A 19,078-nucleotide genomic window follows, 5' to 3' on the forward strand; every position below is an offset into this window, starting at 1 on the left:
AGTGGTTAAGATTTCGCACTTCCACTGCAGGGGGGCGTGGGTTCAATCCCTGGTCAGGGAAATAAGATCCCACAAGCCGCACATGCTGTGCATGGCACAGCCAAAAAAAAAAAAAAAGAAGGAGGAAGTAGTGATGTGAGGAAAGGAAGGGACAACTAGGAAGATGCTGTACTTGCTTTACCTTGAGAGAGGTGGCCATGGAAGAGGAGTCACTTCTCCTTTCAACAGCCTTGGATTTCAAATGTCAAAGGGGATCAGTTCCAAGTAAGAAGGTTCTATACCAAAACCCACATGGGCACAGGGAACAGAGAATGGAAGTAAGGGAAAGGAAAGGAGTCCTGGATTCCAGGCCCATCTTCCCCACTTACTTGATAGAATGGCTGGCAAAGCAGTTCAGCTCCCTGAACCTGTTGCTTCTTCTCGAAAGTGAAAAGATAATGAATAATGTGTGGTGTGACAATGGCAGTGGTGGCTATTAGTGTCTGAGAGGTTTCAGTGAGAACAGAGGTGTCACCACTTTGTAAACTGTGATGCCAATGTGAGCAGTTGATCCCTTTGATGGTGCCTCTTCTCCAACCACAGATGTGTTCCGTTCACAGGCTTGATCCAGATGGAAAGTGTGAAAGTGAAAACATTAAGTTTTTGATGGAACCTTCACCAAGGGGTCTCTGCTGGGCCCCACCAAAGATTGATTCATTGGTTTTGGGGTAAAGCTCATGAGTTTGCCTTTCTAACCAGCTCCCAGGTAAGGCAGATGGGAGGGGCTGATCAGACGGCTCTGTGTCGAGGTGTGCTATGATAAAGACCAGAGCCAACTTCCCAAGCTCAGCCTGTTATCTAAATAATAATAACCCCGAGATCTTTTGAAATGCCTATTCAGGGACCACTTCTCCCTCTGGTGTGATTTGTTAGATTGTGATTTGTTAAACCTTCATGTTTAACAAGTTCCCCAGGTGATTCTGACAGAGACTGGAGAGCAAATGAAGAGCAACACCGACTTACTTTGTCAGGCAATCAGATGTTACATGGCTGTACATTCACAGCACCCAAAGCAGAATGCCAAGAAATTCTGCACGTGAGGTCACGAGCAAAGCTCCACTCCTTCTTTCTGAGGCCCAGAGCGAATCATGTCACCCTCCTGCTTGAGCCACTGATTATTTGGTGCTAACAAATCCCGAGTGGAGCAGTGATGGTTTTCCCAGGCCAGACCTAGGCTACCTTTTCAAGCCTTTCCTCTACCTGACATGCGTCATATGCTTGAGCCAATCTAAACTGTTTTACTTGCCCCTAAAAAGAGCCTTCTGTGTTGTTTTTTCATGTTTCACGTGTCCAGTCGCTTGCTGAGGAACGGAGAGACCAAGGGCAGCTCATGAAGGCTGCACCTCAGCTAAGCTTTGAACAGTAGTGTGATTTAGGGCAGGAAGAGGTGGGGATCAGTGCAGGAGGACTCTCGTCTGCCGGAAGCAACAGCTTGAGGAGACTTGGGAAGAAAGGACGGGCTGCAACGCAGGTCACGTGGTGGTGGCCAGTGAGCCTGGAAAGCTAGGCTGGGGCTAAGTGAGGAAGAGCCTCCGGTGGTCGTCTCTGTTTATGAGCCTCGTGGCAGCAGCACGCAAACGCACTCCTTGCCCTGAACCTAAAAGGATCAAAGTCCAGTGATGATAGAGGGATGAAAACCTTAATATGCTACCACAGGAAAGACAGAGATGAATTAATACTCAAAGGGGAGGCAATGTGGAAATTAAAATACGTAACCTGTATCTTTTTTTATTTTTATAAATTTATTTATTTATTTATTTTTGGCTGCGTTGCATCTTCGTTGCTGCGCGCGGGCTTCTCTTCATTGCGGTGCGCGGGCTTCTTATTGCAGTGGCTTCTCTTGCTGTGGAGCACGGGCTATAGGCGTGCGGGCTCAGTAGTTGTGGCTCGCGGGTTCTAGAGCGCAGGATCAGTAGTTATAGCGCACGGGCTTAGTTGTCCACGGCATGTGGGATCTTCCCGGACCAGGGCTGGAACCTGTGTCCCCTGCACTGGCAGGCGGATTCTTTACCACTGCGCCACCAGGGAAGCCCCCCGTAACCTGTATCTTGATTTAATTTTTGATCACCCACACACCCCTTGCAGCCACCTCAAACTGCAGTGGTTACCCTGACACCTCTGAAGGTGCATTTGCCAGCCCTGATTTCCCAGACTTGACTTACTGGGTGTGCCACATACAAGGGGAGAAAAGTTACAAGAAAAAAAAGACTTAATAGAGATTTTGTACATACTGTGGTCTGCTCCTCCTATCTGAGCAAATTCAGGCAGTACTTTCTTAGGTGATAATAATTTTAGTAAAGCAATTATATATACATACGTCTAGCAATTTGTAAGTATAAGAAAATCAATACCTATGAATCTCTAATATATATAAAATGTAATTTAGGTTTTTATTAACATGGAGAAATTAAGAAATGGATGATCAGGAATTAAAGCTCATCTGAATTATTCTACTACTATAATCATGAATATTGTATTTATTTTATTTACTTTAGAAAACATAGCATAGGTGTTCTAGTTATAATTATATTAAAGCAATTTGTGAATCAAAGAACAGACCACAATAATCAGAAATTGTATAAACTATTAATGAAAGGGTTCAGCTTTAAATGAGACACATTTCTCCTGAGTGCTGAAAGAAATGCTACCTAATGGCTACATATGTTGTTAATAAATTAGGAAAAGACTGATAAAAGTAATATACAAGTCCTCATGTCCCTAAGGTCAGAATGATTAATAAATGAACACACTTTATATTAGTTTTCACTTCAAAGAACTAAATTCATCAAAATACAACATACTAAATGAGTGTAAACCATCCTTTTTCATCTTAAATATTAGATGAAAAAAAATATTTTTATTTGTTTAAGACAAGTACTTTCCAGAGTGGATGCATTTATTTTTTAGATGCAAATATATCACCTTACAACACATATACAATAGGTATAATTTCTAAAAATCATGTCTGCCAGAGAGAACTGCAATCTCCTTGATTTATATGCCTTAATCCTTCAATGCAGAACCTCAGCATTTCACACTTTAATCAGAAAAGGGCTCTGGAAAGAAGAACCTGTATCAGTTCAGAAAAGGAGAGAATTCCTTCTACTTTCTGAGTTGATGGAGATCAAACAAGATGACTTCTCTCATTTTACATCAAACATAAAATCTAAAGTAATAATCCTAACAAAGAATAGGTCAGTTCTAATTTTTACTTTTCTATCCATAACTACAGTGTAACAGAACACAAAATGGCCCCAATGTAAACCAATTTTACACATGCCAAATATCACATCTAATTTTTTATCTGAAATAATAAAAAAGGTAATATGGTGATCTGAAATTAAAGGTTGCAAGCCTTAAGTACCCAGTTTTCTAAGAACGATCAATTAGAAAAAGAAAAAATATCAATGAAGTATTCTAAGCATTTTTTATACCCGTAAAACATAAGGTCTTTCTAAAAATTAAGAGTATTCCAATCAAACACATATAAACTACCAACTGATGAAAAGCATTAGAAATCCTTAAAAAATTTGAAAACTTTAAGCAACCCAGAGGTATATCTGAATTTCTTATAAAAGTGAAAAATATGAAAAACAAAAATAATTTCTGACCCTATCATGTTAACTCTTAGTGTACAGGACGAGATTTACAGTTAACAGTACAGTTAAAATGAACACTGAGGTTGCTTTATGTAAGTAAACGGTGATCCTCAAATGACATTAAATAGTTGCTTTGACTTTTGGGGTTTGGATTTGTAATAAATATGTAATAAATATCTGTAGTACTTTGAACATGTTCAGTGCTATCTTTCTCCATTTGAAAGTCTTTCTCCAGAGTCATAATGTCTTAGAGGCATGCCAGAGGGTGGGGAGTTGGGACTTTGCAGCAAGTCCACTAACAAAGCAATCTTATTATCTATGTGCTCCTGGAGTTTATATATTCGCTGATCAATGTAGTCCACAAGTTTCTTTTCCATCAGTTCCATATTTTTAGAAAGAATCTTTTCCAAGTAGGAACAAATGGATTGCTCTTCCATTCTAAAAGTAAATTTAAAAAATAATAATGTAACAATTTTCCCTAATATTATAACAAAAACAACCAAACTGTAGTACGATAAAGCAGCCAACACACATTGCTGAAATCTGTCTCCACAACTATACTGTCTCCTTACAATATATTTCCAGGTTCTAAAATACACACTCAACAGGTGACCACGATCCTGAATGCCCAAAGCATTCTTACTTCTTCAATTCTTTAAACATTTAAGCATACAATTGAAATGAGAATATAAAAATGAAGATGATGGAATTTCCACCCTCAAAGAATGGCTCTTTAGAAAGGGTCCTTTTGATTTTGAGCTCCAAATCTAAAGTAATCTTGCAAAATTTTTTTAAGGTTTTCCAAGTACTTCCCCCAGCAACTGTACAATTTAAATAGTTTTTTTCTTTTTTAATCCATACAACTTTATTAAATTACTGGAAGCTTCTTTGAACAACTGTGTACAGGCTTTTGTGTGGACAGATGTTTTCATTCCTCTGGGATGAATGCCCAGGAGCACAACTGTACGTTCAGTTATTAGAAACTGCCGAAATCGTTTTTAGAGTGGCTGTACCATTTTAAAACCTCACAGGATTTAAAATGAGAGATCCAGTTTCTCCACATCCTCATCAGTATTCGCTATCGTTACCACTTTTAAACTTTTTATTTTAGCCATAACTGTATAGTGGTATATTGTGGTTTTAATATGCATTTCCTTAATAGCCATGAGGTCAATCGCACATCTTTTCATGTGCTTATTTGCTTTTTGTACATCCTCTCTGATAAAATGTCTCTTTAGGTCTTTTGCCCATGTTCTAATTGGATTTTTTTAATGTTGAGTTTTGACAGTTCTTTCTATATTTTAGATATGTCATTTGTTGGATACATAATTTGCAAATATTTTTCCCCACTTTGTAATTTGTATTTTATTCCTCTTAACAGAGTCGTTCACAGGGCAAAAGTTTTACATTTTCATGGCATCCAATATATCAAATTTTCTATTACCTTGCTTTTGGTGTCATATCTAAGAAGTCTTGTCTTAGGTCCCCAAAGATTGTCCCCTATGTATTATTAGAAAAGTTTTATAGCTTTATGTTTTACATTTAAGTCTACGATCCATTTTGAGTTAATTTTTGTATAAGGTATGAGGTTTGGGTCATGGTTCACTTTTTACCCTTTGGATATCCAATTGCTCCAGCACCATGTGTTAAAAAGACTATTCTTCCTTTATTGAATTGCTGTTGCACCTCTGTCAAAAATCAGTTGAGCATATTCATGTGGGTCTATTTCTTTTCATTTCATTTAATTATTTATTTTTATTTTTGGCTGAGTTGGGTCTTCATTGCTGCACGCGGGCTTTCTCTAATTGTGGTGAGTGGGGGCTACTCTTTGTTGTGGTGCGTGGGCTTCTCATTGCGATGGCTTTTCTTGTCGCAGAGCATGGGCTCTAGGCGCGTGGGCTTCAGTAGTTGTGGCACACAGGCTCAGTAGTTGTGGCTTACAGGCTATAGAGCGCAGGCTCAGTAGTTGTGGCGCACGGGCTTAGTTGCTCCATGGCATGTGGGATAGTCCCGGACCAGGGCTTGAATCCGTGTCCCCTGCATCGGCAGGCAGATTCTAAACCACTGTGCCACCAGGGAAGTCCATGTGTGGGTCTATTTCTGAGCTCTCTATTACGTCCCATTGACCTATGTGTCTGTCCCTCTGCCATCACTACATCATCTTGATTACTCTCACTACATAAGACTTGACACTGGGAAGACTGATTCCTCCCACTTCATTCTTTTATTTTTTTTAATAAATTTATTTTATTTTATTTATTTTTGGCTGCGTTGGGTCTTTGTTGCTGCGCATGGGCTTTTCTCTGGTTGTGGCAAGCAGGGGCTACTCTTCGTCACGGTGCGCAGGCTTCTCATTGCGGTGGCTTCTCTTGTTGCGGAGCACGGGCTCTAGGCACATGGGCTTCAGTAGTTGCAGCACACGGGCTTAGTTGCTCTGCGGCATGTGGGATTTTCCCGGACCAGGGCTCGAGCCCGTGTCCCCTGCATTGGCAGGCGGATTCTTAACCACTGTGCTACCAGGGAAGCCCTCATTCTTCTTTTTCAAAGCTGTTTTAGCTATTCTACCTCTTTTGCTTTTCATATAATTTTTAAAATAATCCTGTCTATGTCTACAAAGTATTGTGGTGGAACTTCAGTATGCATTACATTAAGTCTTCATATCAATGGGGAGAATTGACAACTTTACTATGTATGAAATTGAATTTGTAATTTAAAAGTTCCCAGGAAAGAAATATCCAGGCCCAGCTGGTTTCCTTAGAGACTTCTACCAAACAGTTTAAGAAGAAATAATACTAATTTTACACAATCTCTTCTAAGACATGGAACTCATTTTATGAGGCCAGTATTACCCTCATAGAAAACCAGGCAAAGACAGTACAGGAAAAATACAGACCAGTATCTTTAATGAATTAGACACAAGAATACTCAAAAAAATATTAGCAAATCAGATCCAGCATTGTGTAAAAAAGAATTACAGCCCACAACTAAGTGGGATTTATTCTAGGTATACAAGGCAGGTTCAGTTTTTGAAATTAATGTAATTCACTATATGAACAGACTACAGAAGAAAATTCAGGATCATATGAATGGCCATAGGAAAAATATTTGACAAAATCCTATACCCATCTATGATGAAAGAAACTCTCAGGTAACTAGGAACCAAGGAACACTAAGCCTCACGGTCCCTGAGCAATCTGACTTCTTTCCACCTTTTATAGTCTTTGTATGTTTGCTGTATTATGTCCAGGGATTATATTGGTAAAGTGGGGGGTCTAAGAGAAATAGGGACATTCCATCTCAGCTGGACCCAGAAGCAGTTTTTAAATGTTTAGGTTTTTTTTCTTTGGGTTTTATTGTTTGTTTGTTTTGTTTTGCCACATCACAAGTTGACACTGATGTAGACTATCAACTATTAAAGACTATTGTTATCTTTCCTTGTCCTGCCCAAGTAAGAACCACTTTTTTTTCAATAACTTATTAAACTCCTCAAATTTCAACGCTATTAGAGACATTAAGAAAAGTTCAACCAATACAACTACCTCATTTTACATGGGAATAAAGTCTAAACCAAAAAATTTAAACAGTAAGGCAAAATAGTTAAGCTAGAACTATGATTAGAGTCCTGAATTCCAGTCTAGTGCAAAATTTGGACACATTACATCTATATAAAGGATGGGGAATATACTAAACACTTAGCCACCCCTCAATCAAAGCAGGACTGGAAAAAATTGGAATTATGAGATCAGGGGATAAGGGCCTGTACACTAGAAATAATTTGGAGCTGAAAAATGTTTGGATGACTCCGAAATTGCCTAGGTCACACATGATCTACAAAGGAAATCTGTTACAATGGCTCACTTCATACAATCAGGCAAAAAATGTACATATCATGGTCACCACAGCTCCTCTCAATTCATGCGGACAACTCTCTACTCTGACCCTATCTGCTGCTTGTACCCCTTCCATCAGATGCCTGAGAAGTGCTCGGCACCTCCAGTTTTACACACTTCTTTCAAAGCAATCCATCCTACTCTGCTGAGTATTTCTTTCCTACAGTGTGTTAATGGTGAAATGTAAAAGCTGCTAAAATCCTCTCTGGAAACATTTTCAGGCAGTAGTTATTGAAACAAACCTGCTTTCCTCCACCTGCCTCCCCCCTCCTGCCCCTAATCTAAACCACACTTGTCTTAAATACTTACGTAACACCAACAGTGCCTTCGCCAGGCTTGGTGATGCTTTCCTGCCACTTGGCGTTGGGTCCCACACGGAGATGGTTCACTTGACTACACAGATTCTGCAGAAAAGGCAGCAACTCAGAGTTAGGTATATGTGAGTTGTCACTTGCTTTCTTTGGTAAGAAAGAAGATACTGCATTCTTAAGATCATTCTCAGGAAGAGAATGGTTTTGTGGCACAATTTTACACTCTTGGAGGCTTGTCACATTTCCTCCACCAGCTGGCTGTGTACTTTTATCAACGTAAGCTTTTAAGTCTTCAGTCATGTTTCCAGATGTCAATCCAGTTCTGGAAGGGAAAGGTGTGGAGGATGACTTGTCGAAGGCGCCTGAAGCAGATGATGATTGCCGTCCCATCATGTGCTTGTATCCAGCGCTCCCCAAAACTGACTGAAGCTGCTCTCCAATGGGAATACAATTCTAAGCAAGGTAAATAAGAAAATGTTATTATTAACATGAATGATAATGACAGGTAACCTCTGGAGTAACTCAGAGTCAGGCAACGTGCCTTCTTTCATCTGATCCTCAAAGCTTTCACATGGAGTAGGCTATAGCTACTATCCCAATATTAAGTTAGGAGACCAAGACTAAAGTTAACTCGGCCAAGGTAACACAGCTGGTCAGTGGCAGAAGCAGGACTGGAACCCAGGCCATCGAACTCCAGAGTCAGGACTTCTCATCATTTCACTAGTTTTGCTAAGGAAAATATTCAAATAAACACAAGCATACTTAGTAAAATTGCATGGGCGTATTTTAATGTTTCCACTACCAAGGCCTCCTTAATATATGGTAATAAAATGTAGTATTCTCAGCTGAGTCACAGTAATTGATAACTTTCATAGAATTAAAAATCATCTGCCCATTGTCACATATGGTAAGCCAACCTAAGGATATGCAACTTATTTTCATTGGAAGATAGACCAGATAGTTACATACTTAAAGTATGATGTTATATGAGTACTTCTGTGACATTTTCAATGACTAAAACGAGCTACCTTTTGGCTAAGTCTGCCTTAATAATTTGTAGGGTAATGATTATGTTTTGTGGCCTCAACTCAACCGGCTATGCTATATTATTTCCTGAGAAGACTCAGGCTCACCTTTGAGAGCAGGTTACACTGTCTCCTATCCAGGGCCATGTTCTTGCTATGCTCTTCAATTTTTCCACAAGAGAAAAGCAAAACTACCTCTAGCCTATCTAACTGTTACGTTATACACCTCCATCCTAAATTCTAAACACAGAACTCTACCAGGGATTCTTATAGGGAATATCATCTCATACTTACTGTTGCTCAGTATCTAGTGAGAGAGACTGAGAAAAATATTACACAAGATTAGGTGAAGACACTCAGTCCGTATATTTTCTGGATATTCTAAAAAATGATTCTTGGATTAAGCCAGCCCCAAACTCATTCATTCAACAAATATTTACCAGAAATCTGCTCTGTGTTAGGTACTGTCTCAGGCACTGGTAATAAGCCAGTGAACAAAACAAATGAAAATCGCCTATCTGTGGACACTACAATCTAGGGAGCAGGGAGAGACAAACAACAAAGAAAAAAAGAAAGAAAGACAATACATCCTGTGAATAGAGACGGTGATAAATACCTTAGGGAAAATATAGCAGGAAAGGGGAATGACGGGAGCAGGGACGTTGGTAGGTTGGGAACAACAAAGTCCCCACGGAACTTCTACTGAACTGCCTGTTGGAGAAACTCTATAAAGAAATCTTACCTTCTTCTATTGAATGCAAGTTTTGAAAAAATCTTAAATTATTCCTAAAAACGAGGATTATATACAATTGTATTTATAAAATTTAAAAATTAGACAACTCTCCTTAGGTGAAAAGGAGCTTTACTCAGTCATAAAGGAAAAACTCAATTATTTTTGGTAGTGGCAAAATTTTGGTACTGCAAAAAACCTTTATAATAGAATATTGAAAATTCTACAAAACAGCAATCACATAAATAGTGGAATCAAAGTCAAAATTGTACACGACAATTAATTTGGCAGAAATTTTAATTAGAAAAATCCAAATGCAATTAAGACATTTGCTATGTGAGTTTTTCTATTTTGATATACAGTAATATTTTGATTATTATAAGAAATTCACTGATTATAAAAATTAGTCATATTTTTCTCAGATAAAAGCTCTTAAGGTGATTATTTTTCACTTTGAATTAAATGTTAAGAAATTCACAGGTTAATCTATATGGCAGTGCAGTAAATGACCCAACCTTAGTTGCTGATGACTATTCTTCTACTTCTTTTGTTTGACTTTATTCAATTCTTAATTTTCTTGAGCTGTCATATGTTGCCTTGCAAGGCACCTCAAACCCTTTTAAAAGTAGGCAGAAGAATATGTATAAAATAATTCATATGTACTTACTGTTTAGGGTCCATGTAATATTTTATGTGAAAAAAAAAAAAATTACAGAGCAGCCTAAAAAAACAGGAAAGCATTTATGTAGAAATTGTGTCCACATACTTGTACATGTGTACACTTAATTTCATATATGTACACATATACTCCAGATTTTTGAAAAATTGTTTATCTCTGAACATCTTGTAGGATTTCTGAAGAGACTGTCTTTAACTTTTTTAATTATAAAGAATTTGAACAAGTATCACCTTGAAAATGCAAGAAAAAAGATCTTATTTTTTTAAGATGAAAAAGGTAAACAGTGAAAACCTTGAATAACTGGATATATTTTCTTTGAGAAAATGGGGCACAGCTTTCCCTCAGATAACACTAAATGACAACTATATGCCAGGCACTTTGATTCAGAATTCCTACTCAATTATTCTAAATTGCTAAAGCAAAAACAAATCAAAGTCAGCACATGTGAACTTCAAATACAAGGAAATAAGAAATCAGTTTAAGAAACTTTCCAGAAAACAAGGAACCACAAGGCAAAGGTGAAGCAGGGAGTCTAGAAAGCTGTTCCCCAGGTTCTTTCTTTCCTCATCAGGACAGGCCCTGCCCCAATTAACATATGAAGGTTCCAAACAGTGAGTGGTTACACCCCTTCCATAGAAGGAGAGGCTCTGCTCATGAAACATCCCTACTTTATTCTTAACAGATAGTTACAGAGCTTATATGACACTTTTTCCAGGAAGACATTCCATGGAGTCCTTGTTTGTGGACAAAAGCAATCCTAGAGAACCAGGTATATCCTGTGAGAATCATTCCATAAATATAGCCTCCCCACGAGAAAGAAGACTTTAATTAATATGTTTCAGAGACGATTTAACAGGATCACCTCCTTTCTTCCCCAGGGGGTTTACCAAATGTCCCCATAGATAATGATTTAGCACGTGTGTTGGGGGGTTACCACACACGTGCTGTTGGTTGGAGGACTTGTGTTTCTATACGACAGAAGATGCGACAAGGACACACACCACGCTTGGGACTAGGATGAGAGCTGGGAGAGCACGCTTACAATATACCTTATGTACTTGTGAATGGACGGAAATTACACAGCAAAGAAAATGTATTGTTTGGGGAATTAAACAAAAAACCCTAAAGACATGGGCAAAAAACCCCACAAACTACTGTTCATGTCATTTCTTTTCCAGAGTCAAGGTTTTAAAACATAAAAATCAGTCCATGAACTGATTTTACTTAATTTATTAACCCTCTCCAATGTTTGCAAAATTTTCCACACACAAAAAAATTTCTTCTGTTTTTAAATGTTTAATCTCTATGGCCACTGGATCCTTCCCCTCAAACATCTGTTCTTAAAATATGCTATGCATAAGACTCATCTGGCATTGCCTGTATAAAATAGGTGAGTCCTGGATCACATCCTCAGTGTTTCAGGTCACTGGTGAGGGCCAGGATTCTGCACTTTATAAACATTCCAACGGATTCTGATACTGGCAGGTTCCTTATCTCTCTGATTTTTCAAACAACCCACTTAACCCTGGCTACCTCCACATTCTAACTACCCATTTACTAACTAATCCCTCAAAATCTGGTTTCCATCTCATCACAATTCAAACTGACCCCCTGAAGATCTCCAAGGAGTACTTAGTTGATAATCCAAAGGGCATATATATTATATAAAATTTACTCGGAGCCATGCACTAGACAGACAGGTCCTCTTTGCACAAAGCTTATATTTTAAAGAGAGACACAGAACAATTCATAAACAAAAACAGGCAAGAAAGCGCTGATGAAAATATGATACAGATTTGGAGGAAAAGGCTAATATTTCAATCAGGGTGGTTAGGGAAGGTGTCATTCAAGATGGAACGTTTAAGATGAGGTTGAAATAACAAGAAAAAGGCAGTCTTGCTGAGATCAGGAAGAGAGGATTCTGGCCAAAGAGAGCAGTTAAGGGGGCAAAGGTCCTGAGGTGGGAGCACATCTGGATATTTGTGGAAAACCTCATCAGAATGTCTACAGCAAGGCATCTAAGGAGATGCAGCAGGAGATGAGGCTGAGGAGGTAACGAGGGCCCAGATCTTAGATGAGAGCGTAAGGAATCTGGATTAGTTCTGAGTGTCAAGGGGAGCAGTCAGGGGGCTTTGCACAGGGGAAGTCGAGTCTGCTTTACCCTCTGAGATCATTCTGGCTGCACTGTGGAGAGGGAGCACTGGAGCAGGAGGGCCAGGTAGGAACCTCCTGAGGTGTGGAGGTGAGGTAATAGTGCCAGCGGAAGAAGAGTATGGACCCTGTTCACTTTAAAGCTCTCCTTTCCATGCTTTCCAAGATCATCATCAACTCTCCTGTTCTCCTATGTCTGCCTGTTGATCCAACGATACTCGTCCTAAATTAATATTGGCAAATCTCAAGAAAGTTATATAAGTTTTAAAATTCATATTATTGGTTTTAAACTTTCATCCTGTGATCTTACCAGTATTATCGTTTACATTGCAAACACGAAGAAATTTATCCTCAAAGAGAGGAAGCAATGCCAAATAACACAGAACTAATAGCTTTGAATCCAGGTCTCCTGACATCAGATCTCTTGCGACTCTTAAGCACTGCTGTGTCCTGCTCTTCTGGTTCCTTTTTCCTCTCCCCGTATTCTTAGCAAACGCACCTACTCTGCCAGGGTCTTCCTTCCTGGCTCCGGTCTCTCCCCTCACCCCCTTCCCCATCATCTACTAGGCATGCTCCTCCCAAACCTCCCTCCACTCCCCCAGCCCCACCTGTGCTTCCAAAGCCTCACATCATCACCCCAGGGCAAGTGTTATTCACATCTAGAACTCAACACTCCCAAATTAAACTCCTTTTTCCCCCAAGTCGCTTCCTCCCTGGGGTTCCATGTATATTATGGTATCACCATTTTCAAAACTTTAGTTTCACGTTTGATTCTGTTTTTCTCCCACAGAACCCATATTAAGTTAGTTGTCAAGTGCCAATGGCCCCACTGTTGTAGCCTCTCACAATCCAGCATCAGGTTACTCCTTCCAAGTTTAGACTCTCATTAACTCTCCTCTGGATGACGGAAATAACAGAGCTGCTTTCCTTCTTGTAGCCTCACTTTCTGCTGACGCATCTTTCCTACTGACTCATCTTACACATAATAGCCGATTAAATTTATTAAAACAGAGCTAAAAAATACCCACAAACTCTATAACATCATTCAAAATCCTCTAAGATCCAGCCCCAATCTACCTGAAACTTCCCCTGTCACTTCTTCACTCCAGAGAAATGAACTTCTATTCATTTCCTAGCTACATCCTATTCCTTCCAGCACTGAAGATTTAATCCATACTGTTCTCTATCTCTCAAGTTGCATCCCTCCAAATTTACTTGCCTAATCCCACCCTTACTCTTTAAAGGCCTAGATAAAACGCTACTTCCTTTAATAAGCCTTTCTTAGCATTCCTCATCATTCCCCACTTAGATACCCTGACTCCCCTAATAAGACTATAAATAAAGATCCTTAAAGACAGGCTGATTTTTGAATCTTCGAAAGTAACCAAAACAGTGTCTTATTCTTCGAGAAGGAGCTTAATAAATGCTTGCTGAATGAATGAGCAAGAGAATTCATAGAAAACTGTGAAGTCTGTACCAAAAACATTTTTTTTGCAAGATGCTATTTTTACGTAAGTCACTAAAGGTAACAGTCAAATCAATAATAAAAGTTGAGGGACTTCCCTAGTGGTGCGGTGGTTAAGAATCCACCTGCCAATGCCGGGGACACAGGTTCGAGTTCTGGTCCGGGAAGATCCCACATGCCAAGGAGCAACTAAGCCCGTGCGCCACAACTACTGAGCCTATGCTCAACAGCCCACAAACCACAACTACTGAGCCCGCATGCCACAACTACTGAAGCCCCCATGCCTAGAGCCTGCACTCTGCAACAAGAGAGGCTACCACAATGAGAGGCCGAGCACCGCAATGAAGAGTGGTCCCTGCTCGCTGCAACTAGAGAAAGCCCACGCACAGCAACGAAGACCCAACGCAGCCAAAATTAAATAAATAAATTAATTAATTAAATAACTTATTAAAAAATAATTAAAAATTTAAAAACTAAAAAAAAAAAAATAAGAATTCCGAACCAAAATAAATTGTTAAAAAAAAATAATAAAAGTTGAAAGGAAAAAATTTATGTCACCACATGTCTTTGTACAAATCCATTATTTAAAGAATTTTAATGGTATGTGGAAAGAAATCCATTTCTACTCACCTGCTGCTGGAATCTAACCATATTCATCAGTTGCTGAGCTCCAGGTGATAACTTTGACCCCAAGGACTCCATGATGGTTTGGACCCTTTCCAGGTCTATCCTTGATCCTAGAGCAGGACAGCCTGCTGAAGAATTTGCTGAAACTGGCCTCATGTGTACCACAACTTTACTGATGAACACACACTGCTTTTCACCAAAGGAGAGCAACTATTATAAAACAAAAGTTCAGGAAAATTAATAATGATAATAAAAACAACCATTATTTAAGGTCACTTCTTGTTAATACTGAAGTAAGACTGAAGCATTCAAGAATCTGAAAATTAACTTCAAGTACATTTTTAAGTTTTCTCTAGTCATAGTCAGAAAAAGGCTAAAAAGTACTACATGAATTTAAAAAGTCTTACTGCAACTAAAAAATTAAGTGTAAATAATGTTTTACTTAATAGTTTAAGGAATTAAGGATAAACTATACCAATCTGAAACCTTAACATACTGAAACTTGCTATAATATTATTTAATACAAAAGAAGACTCTCTAGAAACCCATGCAAAGTGTTTGCTGAAATACTAAATATAAGTCAGTATTTTAGAATTTAGAATGAATTCCAAAGGAATTCTAAGAGAATGTCCAGATGACTTAAGAGAGCGCAATAGTTTACATATAGAAAAGATGAGTTCACGATGATTTTCTAACTTGTGAAAAGAGTAAATAAAGTTCACGCTTTGACCCTAGCTCTTCTGGCTTCTACCCTGGAAGCTCTTCCAATGCTTTATGCTTCTTCATGTTGTCCACGCTTCTAGAGCAAAAGACATTTCACGTATGGTGTAGGACAACAAAGTAGCAAAGTGGAACGAAAACAGCATTTAGAATCAGAGAGACCTGAGTTCAGTGATGGCTCTGCCTGGGTGACCATGGGCAAATGCCAAACTTGAGTCAGGAGTAAAATGAGTTCACATGGTTGTTATGAGGATTATGTGTTAAAATTTCCAGTGTATATCACTGAGTAAGTGCTCAAACATATGCATCAGTAACTATTACTTTTAACTTACATATACTATTGGCCCAGAAGAAGCTTTCATACAAACCCAAGGATTTCCCTAAATGAAACACTCTTTCACTCCCTGGGACTTCCACAGCACAGTTTTAAATACCATTCACCTTCACAGACACAACAAACCCATACCTCACACAAAGACACAGGCGAATACAGACCCATGATCTAAAAACTCAGTGCGGCACCAAAGATGTGACTGTCATCAACAAGGAAGTAAATACCTCATGAAATGTAAACACCCACATTCCAACCTCCATATTATCCCTGTTCTGCTTTTTAACCCCCAAGCCCTTCTCACTAGCGAATGTAGTACCTATTTTGCACACTGAGTCAACCTATTATCTGTCTTGCCCACTATAATATTAGCAATGTGAGGGCTCCATTCCAATTTATTTCATAACTGCCAATTCCTGAATGCCAAGTACAGTATGTGGCATCAATACGCACTCCAACATTTGTTGGATGAATGAATCACCTTATTTAAATGACTTTAGAAGCTATTAGTATATACACCTAAAACAACATCTTGGGATAATCAGTTCTGTGCTCTTCTGTAAGTAATAATCAGCATAGAATTTTAGAGATAAAAATAATTAATCCAAGATTTATTTTCCTTAGTCCCCTAATATTACCCATGAAGTAGGTCCAAACAGGTGAAGAAACTTGCCCAAGGTTATTCTGCTAGTCAGCAAGAGAGCTCACTTAATAGTCAGGGCTTATGATTTCCAGCTCCGTACCCTTTCCCTAGATCTGATGACGTCAGTAAAGTTCACCTTAACAATATTTTTCATGCTGAAGACAGCAGTCCAAATCCCTTTAACTTTGTGGTGCCCTTGTCCGAAACGTCTCTAATTATATTCTATCTTTCTCCATATTTTGGGAACAAAACTGCCTGTGCTTTTTTTTGGCACCTAAGTATTACATAAAGATAAAAAATCTTTTAAACTTATGTATTATTGTAAATAAACTATACCTCGATTTAAAAAAAATTTTTTCATCACAGTTTTTCAAGGCTTAAAAGTAAAATACTACTGTATTATCAATAGTACATGTAATGACATTGCTATAAATAATAAATGTTCAAATTTTAAAAGAGGTTGACAATTTTTTAGAAAAGAATTCTTTTTACATGTTTACTAAGTATTTCTGAACTAAAACCAGGGACCAAGTTGGACTAACTACATTACCAAACCTACAGAAAATAAGTATATATAGTAGAAAAACAACTGTAGTTTTCAAATTAGTTAAAATTTAGGAATGACTTACCTTTATTTTACAAGCATGTGTGGAAGACTCCAATTTTAGATATTTTTTGTACAAAATAATCTTTTCAAGTTCACTAAAAATAAAAAAGATTTAATTTATAAAAAATTTCACACATTATCACTTCTAACAGTTACATTTAAAAATAAAAGTTTCCAGGACAATATTTAAATCCTTGGATTCAGTTTTCCTGGTGAGGCATAAATAGCTGGGACTTCCTACTGAAGTGCACTGGCTACAAAGAAAACATCTGCTGCTTACTAGCTATATAAGAAAATTAAATTAGATATCAAATGTATACTCATGCAGCACAGAGCACACTGTAAAGCTCAATAACATACCCGTTATATCCAACATGAACAGTATATAAAACACTTCGTATTTTGATTCGTATTAAGGAGAGATTAGGTCAGAATCTTTGTAAGAAATCAGAAAAAAAAAATCAAGAAGTATAAAAATGGGTTAAGTATGCTGGTATGGCACAGTGTTGGGCTCACACACTATGTGTAAAGAGTTTCCTACCGGAAAATGTTCAAAGTTCCAGAATGATAGACAACTTAATTTTTGGAAAACAGATCGTTGTGAGTTAAAGAAAACAGACAAGAAACACTTACCAGAACTTCATCTGATCAGAGTCTTCCACTAACTAGCTATGATCTTTTACCAACTACTCTCTCTTCCACTAGCTCTCAATTTCCACGTTTATAAAAACAACTAGGCTGATCTAGACTGTCTTTAAGATCCCTAAAGGTCTAAACTTCTATGTCTGCTGGTATGTTTTTATCTTCTCTCCCCTAGTATCTGGCACCAATGTCAGAGAATCAATAAATATCACAAAAGGTCAAGAAAATAAAACACTACTTCAGAAGAACACTTCCACACGCATACGTCACAAACCTGTTATCCAGAACATGACAAACATTCTTGCCCCTACTGGTTCCACAGTACTCCTCTCCTGAGTATACTTCCATATTTCTTGCTGAACTTAAAATGCCAATAGAAACGATTTCTTCACCTCCAGGAGGGTCACATCTCAGGTAAAGGAAGCAGGGGTTTTCATCTTGGCTGTTCACGTTCCTTTGCAATATCACCAGATCCTGGCTGAAAAGAAAATGAAGACTATTATACAGTTCTCTGAACACTGTCATTAACCCACTTACTGGGCCACAGGGGTTGACATGTTATCCTATTCATTTACATTTGCATTTGCAGTCCAAGCGCCTTGCAAAGCACTGACGAAATGCTCAATACAGAATTCATAAGGAAATGATGCTTTAGACGTGAGGGCTCTCCACTCTCTTTTCCCTTGACGTCTGTAATACATTCTAAGCGACTTCCTATAATTGCCTGTCCAGTTAATGAAATATATGGACTGGGCAGCTAGTGTAAGTTAAAAAACAGTTCAGAAGTGGGGGTGGGGCGGGGTGCAGAATGGAATAAAGGACCAAAGTGTGCCATTTTCAAAACTAAGCTGATGAAGATTTTCGACGTCTGGATTTTGTTTTTAATGCCTATTTTGGCCGACAGGAGGTTTTTGTTTCGGGATAGAAAGGCGGTTCTGGTCCCGACAGGGGGCCTCAGGAGCCGACGTGACGGACACAAGGGGGAAGGAGGTGAAATGCCGAGTCTTCAGGTCACCTGCCCCCCGTCCCCTGCGCCCGACGCTCACGCCGGAGTCGCCTCCTCTTTCCCGCGGGCCCGCCCCCACCCTCCCGCTACCCGGGACCTGCCCCCTCGCCCTCGCCGACCGCACAGACCCGTCACCGGCTCGGCTCCGGGCCCAGACCCTCTCCCCTCACGGCCCCCGCCTCCCCTCCCGGCTCCCCCAGCAGCGTGGCTGGCACCGAGCACAACCCCAGTCCCCGCCGGCCCGGCGCACCCGGTGGCAGGCGGCGCCAGCAGCTCCTCCCAGTCGGCGTCCCGGGCGCCGAGACCAGACCGGGTGAGATGGAGACTCTGGGCCAGGGCTCCGCACGCGGCATCCCAGGAAGAGGCCAGCGTCGGGCGGCGGGTCAGTGGCGGCTGTACGGTCTCGGTCTCCATCTGGCCACCTACACGCCAGGCCAGCTCCGGAACCTCTCTTACAGCTCTTTAATTTCCGCCAGACTGAGGGACTGTAAAGGAACAGAGCAACTTCCGTCTCGTCCGGCTGCAAACCCCAGAACCGCCGCTTCTCGCCGGGGTCGGAGGAGACCAGCTACTGTAAACACGCATGCGCGCGCCGGCCGGTTTGGGCGGAGCG

The 19,078-nt window shown here is 39.6% G+C and overlaps 1 protein-coding gene across 4 annotated transcripts; it reads right to left on the reverse strand.

The window, feature by feature from the left end:
* Window positions 1-2,503: 2,503 nt before the first annotated feature.
* On the reverse strand, window positions 2,504-19,054 carry LOC309635552 (ATPase PAAT-like). 4 transcript variants are annotated; one of them, XM_082406974.1, is made up of 6 exons: window positions 18,035-18,518; window positions 17,734-17,937; window positions 16,840-16,912; window positions 14,520-14,726; window positions 7,838-8,292; window positions 2,504-4,076 (listed from the first exon to the last, which is right to left on the reverse strand). In XM_082406974.1, exons 1-6 carry the CDS (start codon window positions 18,094-18,096, stop codon window positions 3,842-3,844), a joined length of 1,236 nt encoding a protein of 411 aa, XP_082263100.1. In that variant the 5' UTR covers window positions 18,097-18,518; the 3' UTR covers window positions 2,504-3,841. The 4 variants fall into 4 exon arrangements, with proteins under 4 accessions (XP_082263100.1, XP_082263099.1, XP_082263101.1 ...); XM_082406973.1 differs by lacking the exon at window positions 18,035-18,518 and adding an exon at window positions 18,716-19,054 and having other exon boundaries at window positions 2,525-4,076; XM_082406975.1 differs by lacking the exons at window positions 2,504-4,076; window positions 18,035-18,518 and adding exons at window positions 4,084-6,119; window positions 18,716-19,054.
* Between the last annotated feature and the right edge of the window lie 24 nt (window positions 19,055-19,078).

This window comes from Balaenoptera borealis (genome assembly GCF_965194805.1).
Source record: "Balaenoptera borealis genome assembly, chromosome: 10".
NCBI lineage: Eukaryota > Metazoa > Chordata > Mammalia > Artiodactyla > Balaenopteridae > Balaenoptera > Balaenoptera borealis.

Excerpts from the sequence above, each read along its gene's own strand:
- LOC309635552 (XM_082406973.1), bottom strand. The coding sequence starts at position 18,879 with ATGGAGACCGAGACCGTACAGCCGCCACTGACCCGCCGCCCGACGCTG. Across the intron at positions 16,913-17,733 it reads TGTCATGTTCTGGATAACAG|TGAACTTGAAAAGATTATTT; the intron begins GTTTGTGACGTA and ends TTTTATTTTTAG. Across the intron at positions 8,293-14,519 it reads TGGTTAGATTCCAGCAGCAG|AATTGTATTCCCATTGGAGA; the intron begins GTGAGTAGAAAT and ends TACCTTGCTTAG.